Source organism: Coturnix japonica, chromosome 18 (genome assembly GCF_001577835.2).
Source record: "Coturnix japonica isolate 7356 chromosome 18, Coturnix japonica 2.1, whole genome shotgun sequence".
NCBI lineage: Eukaryota > Metazoa > Chordata > Aves > Galliformes > Phasianidae > Coturnix > Coturnix japonica.
The window spans coordinates 9011341-9027626 of NC_029533.1; the positions used below are offsets into that span (position 1 = coordinate 9011341).

The 16286-nt window shown below is 57.8% G+C and overlaps 1 protein-coding gene across 2 annotated transcripts in view; it reads right to left on the bottom strand.

Moving 5' to 3' along the window:
• The window catches only part of CACNA1G (calcium voltage-gated channel subunit alpha1 G), a 99727-nt gene extending 87790 nt beyond the window's left edge, over positions 1–11937 (bottom strand). Inside the window, exon 1 of one of the 2 annotated variants that reach the window (XM_015880222.2) lies at positions 11596–11937. In XM_015880222.2, the coding sequence (XP_015735708.1) occupies positions 11596–11837 (242 nt within the window). In that variant the 5' untranslated portion in view covers positions 11838–11937. The remainder of the gene's footprint in view (positions 1–11595) is intronic. The other variant, XM_032448219.1, reaches the window with a different exon arrangement.
• Between the last annotated feature and the right edge of the window lie 4349 nt (positions 11938–16286).

Here is a 16286-nt window from a genome sequence, read left to right on the forward strand (position 1 = left end):
TTAAATAGGAGAATACAAAATTGTGGGAGCATCAGGAAGGTCACAAGTGGAGGGATTGGAGGCAGAGCTTCCAGTTGCCAATCCCCATGTCACAGCAGTGTTAGGGGACACTGCAACACCCACACTGCAGATGGGGACACTGATGCAGGATGGGTCCTCAGGGCTTCTGACCCCCTGGGACCCCACACCTCACATAGCACTGATGGATCCCTGCAGACCCCAGAAGCAGCACAGAGGCAGAATGGGGCTGGCAGCCCTCTGGATGGGGGTCCCCATCACATTCCACCCCCTCCCCATGGCAACACTGAGCTCATGGGATGCACGCACCGGGAGATGCTTCTAGCACTGCTCCCCCTTTCAGCCCCACAATTCAGTCCAGGAAGGCCAAAACCTCTTGGGTCTTCCAGCAGCTGTGCTCAGCCCATGCTGACATTTTCTGTTAACAAGAAGGGTTTGGGCAGAAGGGACCTACCAGCCCTGAGATCCCAGCACCACGCAGATGCAGCAACCCATCAGCAACCCATTCTTTGCAGGATCCCCAACACAAACTGACCTAGCATCCCAAAATCCCACACATGGCATGGCGCGATGCTGCCTCATCCCCATTATCTGCTCAGTAGCCCTCATTTAAAAGCAAGCCCTGCATGCCAGCACTCTTGGAGCAGCCACCAAGCAGTGAGGGAAGGAGCATTCATGGAGCTGTGTGAGATCTCCCACAGCCCTGATGCTCAGGGTCACTTCTGGCCACGCCACTGGGGCTCAGCTGGCAGGAGGCCGGGGGGCAAGAGGGGCCACAACATACACCGATGATGGGCAACAGGGAGAGCATCGGTGCTCAGAAGAAAGGAGGTGCCAAGGCAGCCCCTACATTGCTGCGACAGCTCCCCAATGCTCCCTGCCATTTTATAAGCATAATATCCTCCATGGTGGCACACAGCCCTGGGATGGGTGCTGGCTCCTGCACCCCAGCTGCACTGAGGCTGTGGGAGGTGGGAAGCAGGCAGTGAGTGCAGCACTGATCCCAGCCAGAAATAACCTCCCAGCCCTGCAGGTTTTGCCACCTGTCCCCACCTTCCTCCAGCGCAGCCGGCAGCGTCCTGGATTCCTAACCTGGAAAGCAGCGAGGCAGAGCAGAGCTCTGCTCTTTGGGACAGTGTGAGCTGAGCTGCAGGCAACCCAGGACAGGGATCGTCTCCACGTTATACCCAGCAACACCAGCAAATACTGCACTAGTTCAGAACCAGGGGGCTCACTGCTAACACAGTAATCTCTTTTGCCCACATGCATCCATCTGGAATCGCAACAAAGGAAAAGCACAGCGTGTTGATTGCCAGCACCGGCCACTGGCAGATCATCACCCAGTAACACTCAGCCAGATTCCAGCAGAAGGATGCTCGCTCCCCCGAGCTCTGGGAGATGAGCAGCTCACAGCAGCCCTTCAGGGGTACAAACACCAAACCTTCAGCCAGCGTCACAGTCCCTACCACCACCACTGCTCGCCCTGGGCTGGCTCCAAGCACAGCATGGCAGCTCCATGCTCCGATCCCTGGGCAGCAATGGATTAGTTCAGTCACGCAGCCCTATTGATTCAGGAGCATTAATTGGTCTTCACTGTTCAAACAACCACCTCAATTAGAGCCACTTTTCCTTTTTTCCTCTTTTTTTTTTCCCCCTGGATCTTTACCCTTGGCTCCATTTGTTTAAATACCAGAATACCTCCACTGGCCTTGGGGAGAGGCAGCGTTAACAGTACATTTGTATCCAATTTATAGCAAGGCTCTTTACAGCCTTAATGAGCATTCCTCTAAAGAAAAGGAAGAAAAAAGGACACACCCTGAGAAGAGCTGTGCCATGTCCAGCCCTGCAGCCCCCCACTTCCCTCACCTCACCCCAGCCCACTGCACAACAGCCCTTGAAGTCACTCTAATACTCATTATTTCCTTCTAGTGATTTCCCACTCACAGCATCCCAAGCCAAAGTCCCACTGGACAGCACACGAGCCCAAGTCCTGCACAAAGCCAGCGAGACCTGGGCACTGCTGAGTGGTCCCCCAAACCCTGTGCCCTGAGAGCTCCTCACCATCCCAATCCCTGCTGCCAGCCCCACAGCCCCCAGCAGGGTCACCTCAGGATAAACCCAGAGCAGAGATTTAACGCAGCGATGTTAAAAACCCACCCGGCCCGTTTCCATGGGTACGGGAGGCACATGTTGCTATGTGATGTTCGGTCCGTCGTCATGGAGATGGCAGGGATGTCACCATGCAGGGCTGATTAGTTGCCATGGCTCTTAAAAGGCAGTTGTCCTCTGGGGACCTCCAAGGACCACCGGCTTCCCCCTTCTCTCTCTCCCAGATGCCACCAAGGTCCCCAGGACATCGAGGCCAGAGTGATGGGCAGCACTGAGCTGAGATGGAGGCACTCGGCCCCACGCTGCTGCTCAGCACATCCCCCCATCCTGCTTGAGCAGAGCACCCAGCAACAGGGATCTGTGCATCACATTATAACGTGACAGCGTACGGACACCCTCAGCAGCCCCATACAGGACCCTCAGCCCTACAGGCAATGGGGTCAGGCTGTTCCCTTCCATTTGCTCCTTGTTCCTGGCTACAAATCATCACACCTGACCCCACTGATCCCAAATCAGCTCACGGTGAGGTTTGTATGCAGCCACATAAACCCCTATGGAAAATACTGATGTACTTTATTAAATAAATTAAAGGTATTATTTTCTCGTTATCTTGGTAGGCTTTCTAGGAAGGATATAATTTTTTTATTTAACTCCATTGGACAAAAAAATCCCCACAACCGAAAACCTATAGAAAGGTACATTATCCTGTAATGGAAAATTGGATTCCTCCTACACGATACTACAGTGCAACTTAACTACAATATATAGGAATATAACACGTTATTAAGTGGCATTGTACCTTTCTAGAAAGACCTACAGCACAAGATTCTAAAAATTACTCCAAAACCTGACGAGGTTTCCATTTAGTCCAGCTGGTTTCCTTTCTACTGCATTCTGCAAGGCTTTTCTGAAAGGCATCTCCAAACAGAGCCACCATCTGAGAATGCCTCCAAACACCTCCGGGCACAGCAAACCCAGGTGGGAAACCCCGCTATGGCCTTAGGATGGATGGACCCAGGCATGGCTGTGACACAACTCAGTTCTTGAACTCAAAGAAATACCACTGATGTGGAGGGACAGAGCTGGCCCCATCCCTTGGCCTCACCAAGTCAGTGCATTCTGCACCATGCTGCAACCAATGCCATCCCCTCCTGCTCACCACCACCCCACATACTGGGGGGGTCCAAGCAGCTGTCAGTATGTGCTCACATGTACACCCATCCCTCTGCAAAAATGAATGGATTAGGGATAAAAGTTGCCTCTAGCTGTTGCCATAGAGACTCCCTGGCTCAGCAGAGAAAACCCAAATCTTGTCAAAAACGGAAGAATTTAAGATTTTAATCAGAGGGAACACACAGGAGGCCACAAGCATCATTTCATAGCTTTGCCTCTGCCCTGCGCTCAGCAGCAGGCACCAGGAGCTACCTGGGGAGTAGGAGCTATAAAAACCAGTGGGAAAGGCAACCTCCCCATAGCCCCCATCCAGGGAGGGCTGTAAATGTGGGCTCTGCCCGGGAATGGCTTGGAGAAAACAGGGACTGAGGAGCAGAAAGGTTCAAACGAGCCACACAGAGGCTCCGTGCTGCTCTCCCCGCTGGCAGGCAGGGAACTGCAGCTCAGCGCCAAGCGGCCGCGTCGCACTGCCTTCATCCACTGCCAGAGGAACAGCACCAAACCCAACAACACGAGCGAGGCAAAATATTTCCCGGAACCTCCACTGTTTCTACCACAAACTTCACCTCTCTGCCAGTGCAGCCAGCAGCGAGCGACGGAAAGAAAATAGAATAAACACAGCAAAACCCAACCGCCAACACCACGAGGTGGTTTTGGGAGCGTGTTAACTCAGCGGCCACATCCTCCACACTCCCTCCTGACCTGAGTTCTGCTCTGACCGCAGCGCAGACAGCTCAGCACTCCGGCATCCCTGCTGGGCCGAGCACTACGGTGCCACCACATCCCCTTCTCCCACTGCTTGGCACCTGTGCCGGGATGGGGTGAGCCCTGAGGACGGGGCTGCAGTTTTTAGGGGAGAACCACAATGCTAAGGGAGAGATGGTGCCAAGGGAGGTTGTGTCTGTGTCTGGCTGAGAGACACGGTTTGAGGAAGACCAAACCGAGGGACTTCCAGAAGGAGCGGTGTTGGCTCATGGAGTATTGCTGTATGAGCTCAGCCCCTGAACAGGGATGGAAAAAAAATCACACAGCAATCTTGGTGGGAGGATGCAGCACACAGCGGCACGAGCACAGGGCGACCACTGCCACCACCCCAAGGGGCACCACCACAGAGCCCACGGCCGGGGGACACAGACCCCACGCAGCCCACTGAGAGCATCCCTCCCATCACACAGCACGGCCCTGGAAGATGGCTTGGGCTTGAAGGCCATTGGGAAAGGAATTTCACGGCACCTTTCTGTGTTTTTGCATCTCTTCTATACCACATAGTTTCGCACCCTCCTTGCACCCCCCAGTCCACTCCTGGGCTCAGCTTTGATTCCCTCTGCTCAGTGCAAGGGCTTTGAACTGGGACCCCCTCCTCACAGGTGCTTCCCCTCTGCTCAGCAGCAAAGCAGCTGCCTTCCATGGGCGCAGCCTGACACTGACACGACCTCGAGACGCAGCTCCAGCACACAGGGTACCACCTCCCATCCCCAGCGAGCGCCTGCGATGCGCTTTGTATGGGATTCACCAAAAGCAGGGAAAGCCCCCAGCGCCTGGCACTGAGCCCTGCCCAGTGCCCCCCCTCCCCCAGCGCCATCCCATCCCCCCGGCAGCTCCGCCGCGCTGTGCTGTGTGTGGGTGTATTTGGAAACGAGATCTTTCCAGCTGAACTGCAAAATGAAGCACAGAGATCACAACTCCTCGAATAGATTCATCGCACACGCAGCCCCCAGGCTCCATCCTGCCCCTGACGGGGTGCTGAGGCAATGGCAAAACCCTGAGGTGGGGAATCGAGGGGTTGGGGAGGAAAAAGGAAGGGATGGGGGGGGACACAATTGTGCTTTTGGAGCATCATTTTGTGGCAAAGTGGCTGGAGTGGCGCAGGCAGCCATGGAGACACAGACTGGGTGCAGGATGGGCCCGACTCAGTAGCTCAGGGACATCCCAGTGCCACTCACAAGAGAGGTGACAACAAGCTGTGGCCCCGCTGCCACCAAGCATTTTCCCCCGAGAAAGGGCTCCAGCAGCAGGGCACCAAGCTGGACCCATCCACAGCACTGAGCGCCCGTGGGATCACAAACAACCCTGGGATGTACACGAGGTACAGCCGGCTGGGATTCATGCTGCACACACACAGTGAAGAACAATCACAGCCCCACCAGCACAAAGCCAGATCTTGGGTCAGAGGAACTCAGATTTCTGACCCAAAGAGGCAGACCTGTGCCGTGACCCCGCAGATTGTGGCCTCAGGAGTATATCCCGAGACATATTTATGTTCTTCTGAAGCCAGATCAGTCAATAGCCACATACAGTAGCAGCCACAAGTCAGATATTAATCTAATTCCTCTCCTCCCCGTCTGCCCAAATAAGCATTAATCCAGCGGCACACGAGGCCCCATTATCCATCATCCTTACAGGGCGCTCTGCTCTCCAGTGAAGGCAGCAGCGCTGCAGCCAGGCTGCACAGACAGGACGGATCCCAAAAGCAAACAGCCTGCACCTACCGGCAGCCACGGCTCCTCGTGCTGTTAGCAGACAATGCCGAAGCAGAGGGTGCTTAATGTGCGGCATCTGAGAGCCTCACCCAGGGCTCAGCACAGGGAATGTCTCCTTCCTTCAGCCCCCGGGCGGGCAGGAGCCCCCAGGAGCTAAAAATGAGCCTTAGTCCCAATTAACATCTCTGTTTGCTTAGCGTGACTGTCAGCTCAACACAAAATCAATGTTTTGGCACCGAGTCAGGCGTGGGGGCGAGTCCTGCCCTGCAGGAGGGAGCTTCGTCCTCACGAGGGGTTAACAATCATGTTCTAATTGAATTAACAAATCATTAATGAGTCCTATACAGCATCTGGGCACTGCTTTGGACTGCTGCAGCCACTGACGCCCCGGGAGCAGCAGAGACAATTGGTACCACACACAGAGAGAACCAACCTGACCCCATTTGGCCCCAGATCCTACAAACCAGTGGGCATAAAGCCCCCTCCCAGCCCTGATCATGTTGGGGGCATCCCAAGGTGGGATGGGAGGATTTGCCAGGGGAAATCTCTTGGAAGAGACCCAAATGACAGACAAATAGGATGCTTTGCTATAGAAACCCTGCGAGCGTGAGGCCAGAGCCCAGATTACAGCCAATAAATCCCCTTTTCTTCATGAGCTCATCTTTGCCCAGCTCCCAGCTCTGCCATCACCCGCTCCAGGGGCTTCAAGCACTGCAGCTGGGCTTTCCCTGCACCCGGTGCACACCCCAGAAGAGCAGGACTCACTGCCTTCACATGTGGAGGGTCAGTCCTGACACCTCCGTGCCATTCACATACATCTGAACACCTGAAGGAGCTGGAGCATCCCTGCTCATTGCAGGGGAATGGGACCAGGCGGCCATTCAGAGGCCCCTCCAGCTCAAACAAGTCTGCGGTTCAATGTGCACAGCCTCAGCACAGGGACAAAGTGCTGCTCCCAGCACTGCTCAAACCACCGCTCTGCAAAGAGCAAGGAGCCAGCTCCAAACTTTCTCCCAGCAAATATCTCGTCTGAAAAATGTGCTTTTTTCCATCTGCTTGAAGCCTCCTTGCTCAGGCTTTGGTAGGAAGCAGATGTGAAAGCATCCCAAAGCACGCTCGATTGTTACTCACTCCGTTATATAAAACCATGAGAATTTCCTCCTCTTTTTTTTTCCCTTAGCGCCAGGCCGGTTCCTGGCTGTGAGGCCGCAGCTCAATGCTCAGCCAGCCCAGGTTGGGGGAAACCTCCTCGTGCATCACCAAGCAAAGGGAAAATTTCACATCTAGGTTGCTGAGCGGAAAGCCAAGGCGCGCCGCAGCCACCGCCAGGGGAGGAAAAGCCACGGCCTGGCCTCGTAACCAGCCCAGAAACACTCAGCCCTCCTAATTATGTGGAAATTCAACCCGCAGCGAGGCTTCCCAGCCCTGCAGCCTGGCCACAGCGTGACTGCCCCAAACCCCACAGTGGGACAGTGGAGCCGAGGGCTCTGCAGGGGAAAGCAATGGCACAATCTGAGAGACAAGGCCACTGGGGAGGTTGTGGGGAGAAGTTTTCCCTCCCTCCCAGCAAAAAACAGTGGGTATGAAAACAGAGAGCTGAGAGAGACCTGGGCTGGAGAACCCCAGGAGATCCCAAACCTGATTTTGTCTGTGAGGGAAAAAAGAGAGCAAAGCTGCCTTTAAAGCAAAAATAATAGAGAAGTATTTTTCAGCGCGGTGCCAAAACATCTGCAGGGGGTGCGGGGGGAGAAGAAAGCAGAGCATTTTGTATGCATCATAAAACCCCGGGCATTTGTAGAGCGGCTCCAGCACCCCACGCCACCACCCGGGGCAGGGAGCACCGCCCGACGGCTCAGGGATGTCCCCGGGATGGGCAGCGGGAGGTGCTGGGCGCTCAGCTCCGCAGCGGCCCCACGAGCCGCCCCATGCAGCCCCACGAGCCGCCCCATGCAGCCCCATTGGCGGCGGCCCGGAGCAGCCCTGGACGCTCCTCGCTTTGAGGGTTTCCCCCTGGGGGTGCGGAGCCGTCCCGCGGGGCAGCCGGGACCCCGCGCTGGATGACATAACAGCATGGGCTCGGCCCTTTGTCTGCGCGCCGAGAGGGAGGGAGGGAAAGAAAGGAAAAAAGAAAGAGAACTTCTGGAAGTCATTACGGTTCCTCCGCTCCAGTCTCCTTTTGGCAGACGGCCCCCCCCCCCAGCCCTCCCCCCAGCCCGGCTCGAAATGCCAGCCTATGATTTTTAAATGAGAAAAAGCTGCTCTCTACTCCAGCGCTTGGATAAACTCCTACACAAACTTCCAGATGTGACACAACCGCCTGGAAGGGGGAATTCGACGACGGATCTTCTTAAAAAACGCACGTGGATTGAGCGGGGCGGCGGCGCCGGATGGATCCGCAGATCCCCGTTGGGACGCGTGTGTTCCCCGGGTTGGGATCGGAGCTCCCGGCGCTGCTCCCGAGCGGCAACGAGAGGAGCCCGGTGGGGGAAACTCTGCCCGGCCCCCATCCCGCAGGACTCCGAGCGGCAGGGATGAGGCCCGGTGCTATTTGTCCCTTGGGAAGGGGAATAAAAGGGAAAATAACCATGATAATAAAACCCCCGCTGCCTGCCCTTGCTAGAAGGAGACGGGTCTTGCTTTTCCCTGAGATCCCCGCCGAGCACGGCACGTCCCGTCCCTTTCACTCCCATAGCCCGGGGGGATGTGAGACCACAGCCCTGACCCCGCAGGAGCCGCGCGCTGGGGGCTCTGTGCCCCCCATCCTGAGCAGAGGCCCTGGGGGTTGGCAGGGCTGAGCTGAGCACGGGCTCAGGTGGAACAGAGCAATTCTGACCCCTCTGTGGGTTTCTCAAACACAAAAAAAAGCCATCTTTTTCTGTTTGAACCTCTCGAAAACAAAGCACTTCAGTTCATTAAATCCAGAAGCGAAGCGTTGCACAAATGTACTGAACTTCAAAGCCCACTGCTCGTGCTCCCGCCTCAGCACACCCTGTGATCCACACGGCCCTTATCTCCACTCTACAGCTGAGCCCTCAGAGCTCCAGGCTCTCCCGCAGAGCCCGGGCACATCCCCACATCCCTGGGAGCATTGGGCACACAGACATCCCACACCAAGCAGCAGCACCCGCTTTGCTTCCTCCATCCTCACTCCTCAACCACAGCACAGCCCCCAAGAACCAGCCTCACCTCTGCCCACAGCAGCAGGCTGGCACAGACCATGCTGCAGCCTTTTGTCTTACCCTCCCCCACGGTGCTTCCATGTTATAAGAGAAACCCCCAGTAATTTTCTTCCCCCCACCCCCATAGGCTCCATTTCACAGCACCTCTGCCCAGCCCTGTGCCCACAGTGTGGAGCAGCGACCACTCAGCACATCCACCCCATCCCCTAACCTGGTGCCAGGCTGTCAGTCCAAGAGGACAACAGGGTGGATGGGGTGAGACTGAGTTTGGAGGGTTAAAAACTCAAGGTTTGATGTTCTGGAGGGTTCGATGTCTGGATCAGAACAACCTTGACAATCACTTTCCTGCCCTATGGGAGGTCAGCACAGGTCCCCCCCTCAGCCAGAGGGAAGTAACTGCCCAGGCAGAGGATGCTCCACATTGAACCAGGGTGGAAAAGTCCAACACGCAGCCCATCAGCCACAGCCCTGTCACTGCTGGGGACAGAAGCAGCATCCCAACAACTCCCAGTGCGTGGGGATGTGGAAAGCCCTGGGGACACACCAGCCCTGGGGACATGGGGGCAGTAAGAGGGTTGTGGGGACAGCAGCAGCTCTGACATCCCTCCCCACATCCATCAGCCAGGTTAGCACGCAGCAAACTGCACCATGGCTGTGCCGAGCCAGCAACCTGCATGGCCACACCATCCATCACCTGGCTGAGGGGCACCAGGGGACATCAGACAGGGCAAGCATGAGAGCCCCCAGCTCACCCAAGGACAGGTGAAAGCAGGACAAGACCCATGGGCAGCCAACGAGAGCCCCTCCATCAGCTGTCAGCCCCCGTGGGCCAGGAGGGACTGCACAGCCACATGACCCCAGCACCGTCTCTCCTCTCCAGAGCAGCCGGTGGCAACAAAGACCTCCCAGCGACAAAACTGTATGTTTTTAGCACCGAGGCACAATTCCTAGAAGATGACAGTGTGAGAAGAGCTGCTTTTCTGACCCAGCATAATAAGAACTATGAAAAGAGAAACGTAACAAAAATACATGAGCAAGCAAAGGACCTGGAATGCAGGGAGCCAAAGTGATGGGCAGGGCTCTGCTCTGCCCAACTGCACCTCAGCCACGCAGCAAGGGATGGGATGTGGGCATCCCACTGCCCAGAGCCCCCTCCCTCAGCACACAGAGGCAGCGACCCCCCTGGGGACACACGGTGCATCCAGCCCCGATCACAGGGAGGAGGGGTGAGGCTGCAGCAAAGCCAACCAAAACCACGCAGGTGTGAACACCTGCTTCCAAACAGCACCATTAGGAGGGGAGGGAGAAAAGGGGCGGCTCAAAAACATACTGAAATCAGCTGTCATAAACACTATCAGTCAGAGGAGGCGAGCAGAAGGCACAGCCCTGCAGCTGGCCAGCGCTGTTTCTTCCCAGAGAAGAACGCCTTGCAAAGTTTGGAGATTTCCTGAGGTGCTGAAATCAGTGCAGCTCTGAATTGCTTTGCAGGTGTGGAAGAGACCTGGGGGAAACTGCAGGGGAGCATTCGGGACTGGGAAGAGAATCTTGTTTTCCCTCTCCTGGGGATATTCTGGAAGGAGGCAGCCCACTTAGCAGACAATTTACTGCTAAGCCTAAGTGCAGCACAGTCACAACTCCAGCAGCCCCTCACCACCAGTCCTGAGCTCAGCCCCATGGAACTGCCCACAGTTCCCACGAGCACAAGACGTACACTGGGTCCCTGTGTGCCATGTTACACACCCTCCTGCTGCCCAGGCCTTTCCTGCTCCAGACGCGGGGTTCCTGCCCACCCACACGGCCCCACTAAGTTCCCATCCTGTTGGCAGAGGTGGCTCCCATGCACCATCCCTGCCAGAAGCTGCTTTATCTCAGTTAGATTTTTGTCTCCGCAGATAATAAGAGCAGCCAGAGTTCGGGGATGGTAAAACGCTCACACTGCTAAGAACCGTGTGCCGGCTCACTCAGCTCTGAGCGCAGCTTTACAGGCATTGAGACCGCGGCAAGAAGTGGTTTTTCCTATTGTCTTTTTTTTTTTTTTGCTTCTACCCCCCTTCCCGTTTTTGAAAGCTTGAAGTTGGCTACAGCAGCTCAGACACAGCCTGCATGGAGCAAACGGAGCTGGGAAGGGGCCTGGATGCCTCTGTGGGGCTGCAGCAAGCAGCAGCCCTGGCCCCCACGTACCCGGGGGGACCCACACTGCCTGCCCTACCCCGACCCCCTGCGCTGTGAGCACACCCCGGACCCCGCCCGGTGGGATGTGAATTATTCAGGGACCCCAAAGCCGAGCAGCAAACCAACCCCCTGAACAACCGCCTACCCCCAGATTCCTTAAAACCCTCGGGGAGGGCAGCGGAGAGCCCAAAGCGGGTGAGAAACGGGGTCAGGGAGGAAGGAGAGTCCTGCAAGGAAGGGCGCTGCGGTCAGGGCCCCTCAGGGGAGTGGATGAGGAGGGGTGGGGGGAAGGCTGCAGCCCGGCTCCCCGTGCACGGGGGTCGCGCTGGGCAGGGAGCCCCGACCCCGGCAAACTTCGAGGCCGGACAGCGGGGAAGGGCCCCCTCTCGAAGAGCAGCCCTCAGCCGCTCAGGGGACCCCGGGGGACCGCGCTCTTACCTCGCCGCCGCACCTGCAAAGGATACGGGTTGCAAACCAGGCGGAGGCACCAGCTCCGTGGCCGGCTCTCCTGGCTCAGGTAGAAGAAGACGACGGGGGCCAACGCCGGGTAAGGCAGCCCCTCCGCCTCCGAATCGCCGCTGCCGACCTCCCGCTCCCCCGGCCCCGGGCGGCCCCCGGCCCCGGACAGGTCGTTAAGGCGGATAAAAGTCTTGGCTCTTCCTGGCTCCGGCTCCTCGTCGGCCGCTCGCGGTCCATCCTCGTCCATCCTCCGGCGGGCGGCCCCGGGAGGGGCCGGGGTAACGCGGGGCGAGCCGGGGGGGCGTCTAGAGGGGCGCGGCCATAGCGGGGCCGGGGGGCTGGGGGCTGCGCCGGGGCGGCTTCAGCGGCGAGGCTGCATGACCGGGCAAGCCGCTGCCTCGCCCCCCGCCGGGCCCGGGGCCGGGCCGCCCCCCTCGGCCTGCCCTGCCGGCTGCGGGCTCCGTAGCTCCTCCTCGCCGTGCCTCCGGGGAGCCCGAGCCGGGCCGGCGGCGGAGAGGCGGCCCCCCACCGCTCCCGGTGCTGCCCCCGAGCCTCGGGGAGGGCCGCCTTTAAGGGCTGCTCCTGCCCCCCCCGCGCCCCACCATCTGCCCGGGGCCGGGGCTGCTGCCGCCGGAGGATGCTCCGCGCTGAGCCGAGCGCTCCGCACAGCTGGATCCCTCACTCCAACTTCAAGTCCCGGCTCCTCCTCCTCCCGCGGCCAATAGGGCTTCGCCCCCAGCCCCTCCGCGCCTTCTCATTGGCCGCCCTGCGTGTCCGTCCGGGCAGCACAGCTGGATGGGCAGTTCGCTCCCCCGGCGTGGCTGGACGGGGCGCACCGGACCGGGGGGGTCGGGAGGTTGTACTGCCCCGGGATGGGGTCGGCAGAACAGAACGCTGGAGGAGAGGGCGGTGTCCCGCGCTGCTTTAGACGGAGGCAGAACCTGGCGAGATCCACTGCAGCTCCGGGAGAGGGGAAGGCGGTAAGCGGCGGGGGGAAGAATGTGGGGCACCGGGAAATCGCAGAGCCGCCCCTCCTCGCTCCGAGAGGGCAGAAGAAGCGGCAGCGACCGAGGGCAGCAGGAGCAGCTCTGAGGAGCGCACAGCCCCGGTACCTCCGGGGGGCTCCCCACCCTTCCTGAGCCCTGCCCGACACCCCCACCCCGCTGCAGGGCCCAGAGCCTCCTTCCGCTTTCCCCGCTCCGCTTCCTGCACCGTCCCCGAACACGCACAGCGCCACCGGGATGGGCTCGGAGGGGGGCAGGGGGGGGCACCTCCCTTCTGACTCGGGCCCCAACCCCCGGCACATTCACTTGACCCCCCCCGGCCCGGGCAGGGAGCCCCGTGCTGTGGCAGAGCCGCTCCGACGGGCACCGCCCCGACCGCAGAGCGGGGGGAGCCGCCCCCCAGGAGCGGCGGAGCTCCCCCAGACCCCCGCACCGAGGACGCGCCCGGAGCTCCCTCTGCCGGTGCGATGGGAGCCGGCCCCGACGGCGGGGACCGCGCGGAGAGCATCCATCCGGCCGGGGGTTGCACCAGTCACTCCGAATGCCTGCAGCTCCCCGGGCTGCGGCAGAGCTCTCAGTGCTTAAGGCATCCCGGATGATTAAAAACAGCTCTTTTTTTTTTTACCCCTTTTCCTTCAGTGCTCGGGGTCACTTTCCCAACATCACATCTACATGAGCACCCCCCTGCCAGCAGCTACAGCCAGCCCCACCACCTGCAATGGGAGCAGAGGGACAGCACTCACCTCACCCCAAATGCCCCTCTGGTCCGGGTCCCGCTGGCCCAGCAGCACACTCAATCTTGGATTCACAGCCCGTGCTGTCCAGCCCCAGACAAATGACATGTTTGTTGGCACAACGTCAGGGCCAGCCAGAATTATGCTGCAGAATTGTGAGATGATGACCAGGGAGGGGGGGGATGCAAACCCTGCAGCCCTCTGCACCACCCAGGGAGCCCCCTGGTAGCCCAGGGCACGTGGGCACAAGAGGCCCACATGTCACCAAGGCATGGGTGGCAAAGGAGAGGGCTCCATCGATCCCCCATGTTTCTGAGAAGGGGATGGGATGGCAGTGCCCTGCAGAGCTCAGCCTGCTGCCATACACGCAGTGCTCACATTCACACTGCAAGGTGCACCCTCAGATCAAACAATCCAACTCCACATGTCCGGCCCAGCAGCTGCTTCTGATCCCATTCTCTTTGTATCCCGATAACATACAGATGGTCTTTGTGTGTTGTTCTGATTATTTAAATGGATTGGAAGCAAACATTTTTTTAAAAGCTGAAGCTCTGAGCCTGTAAGTGGGTTACCAGATTATACGCCATCTCCATTTTAATTACATTTGGCTCATTTTGTTTATTGCATACATTTTCAAGAATTATGCTCGTCGTGAGAATTGGAAGCACTTTGCTTTAGGAGGTACCTGCCCTATAAAGGGACCCGACATCACACACAAGAGCCCACGCTCACATCCCTGTCTCAAAGAGCTCTCCTTCCAGCCAGGGCAGAAAAAGAAGAAAGGCTCATCAGAGGAGCATATTCCTCTCCATTTGAAAGGCAACATCTGAGCATCGGGAGATGAAGGCAGCTGCAGCCCAGCAGGGTGTGGGCAGCTGTGTGCTACAACAGGAAAAAGGGCAGCGGTGCTCACTGCTATTTCCACACCCCACTTCCATAGGGGAATGCCTACAAACAGAAGCCACCGACGGAGCCATTGCCCACAGTGAGGACAAGGTCCTGCACCATCCCTGAGCGTCACCCAGGCACCACTCGCACCCTGCCAGGGTGAACCAGGAGAGGAGCGAGCAAGGAGAGGGCGCATGGCTCCCACCCAGCCAGGAGCATGGAAAGCAGCAGAAGTGACCCCAGCAAGCAGAGGTGCACACTGAGGGACCTGGGATGTAAATGAGAAGAAATTTCAGTGCAGCCTGAGAAACTATTGAGGTCACATTCCCATCGCACACGCAGCCCTGGCCTCCTAATTATACCAAAGATAGCACAGGGGACAGTGATGGGGTGAGGTGGGGACGGGCAGTGGCCGCCTTAGGGCTGCGCTGTCAGTACCGACTGTGCTGATAGCAGAGCTGGGGGATGTGGTTAGTGGGTCTGGTGGGGATGGTTGGGGTTGGACCGGTTGACCTTGGAGGTCTTTTCCAACCTTATATTAGAAATACCATGTCCCCAGATCCTCCATCAGACCGCCCATGGGAACAGGGGCTGTGCACCCCATCACAAGGAGGGGAGGAGACGACAGCTCCCGGCCCAGCCCTCTGGGTCATTCTGGAGGAACCCTCCACATTTTCCAGGTACTTCTAGGAAAAGCACCGTGAGCTCCATGTCAATGGGGAGCTCCAGAGGAGCAACCTCACCACAGCCAACTATGGTGCAGTGACGGGATCCACAGTCAGCCATACAGGAGCTGCGTGGAGCTGGAATGGGAACAGCCGACATCTGCAACTGTTTTAGCAGGAGGCGGATTGAAGACAGCCCCAACAGAGAGGCTCCAGCCCTGTGAGGACGCGGCGCTGTTTGCTCGGCTGCTGACGGAGAACTACAGTAGCTGCGGGTGATTTCAGTAAGAGGGGATAACATTTCTGTTGGTTCTGGGAGCCGTGGATTCAACCCATACCAGCATCCAGCTCAGGTCTGAATCACACTGAGACACAAAGCTCCCCTCGTGCCTCAGAGCAGTGAAAGCGCGTGTCTCTCCCCCAGGTCAGCCCCCACGGCCCCACTAAGAGCCTTGTGTTCCCCACCCAGAGCTGTGTCCCAAACCCAAAAGCTGGGAACCACCCTGGAAGGGCTGGGAGGAACATTTAGTCAATGAGAACACAGGAGGCTACAGGCTGGGCTTTGCCTTTTCTTTTTTTAATGAATATTTTTTATTATCTCTCCTGATCTTTATTAAAAGAGAAGCCAGGCAAGTAGTTGGAGGGAAAATATACAAAGGCACAGAGCAGCACCGCTGCGCAGAGGGACCGTGCACAACCATCGCCATCCCGCTGATACATGGAGCAGAATTAATAATTCTGGCTGGGGAGCAATTAGTTTGGGCTGATGAGCTGCACTTTCCTGTGTGATCAATGGTTGCACCTCCACTTTTTGCTACGCCATCAATCCGTGCCCAAGCAGGGCCGGGTGCTGCAAAGTGCTGTGTCTGCACCATGGAGCCGCTGGGCACGGGCACAGCTGAACCTGCAGCACAGAGAGCGCTGTGAGCTGCTGGAGCAGCGTGGGGCAATGGGGTCACAGAGAGATTTATGGGGAAAGCAGCTTCTGTGGCTGCCCCCCTCCCTTACCTTTTAAAAGTCTCGCTTACCTTAGTGCTTGCTATGACTTTAGAAGGAAGGGAATCATTCTTTAAAGGCTTCATTGGGTAGAGTGTACTTTAGCAGCTAGATCTCATATCTGGCCCTCAAAAGGAGCAAGAGGACATCAGCCCACAGAGATGGGTTCCTGTGTGGGACCAGGGCCTCCATCCCCCTTGGAATGCAGCCCCACACCCAGACCCTCAGCCCCAAACATGGCACAGAGACACCAAAAACACAAACAGGTCCATTGGAAAAAGTGGGGGGGGGTCAGAGGGGCTTTTCTGCTGCTTCACCATCTTTTCTCCCAGAGACACCCACACTGGAGTGCCCAGCATTGCACTGGATGTTGTCCCTATGCAGTGTCTGCAGCACCTGCTGCAGATCT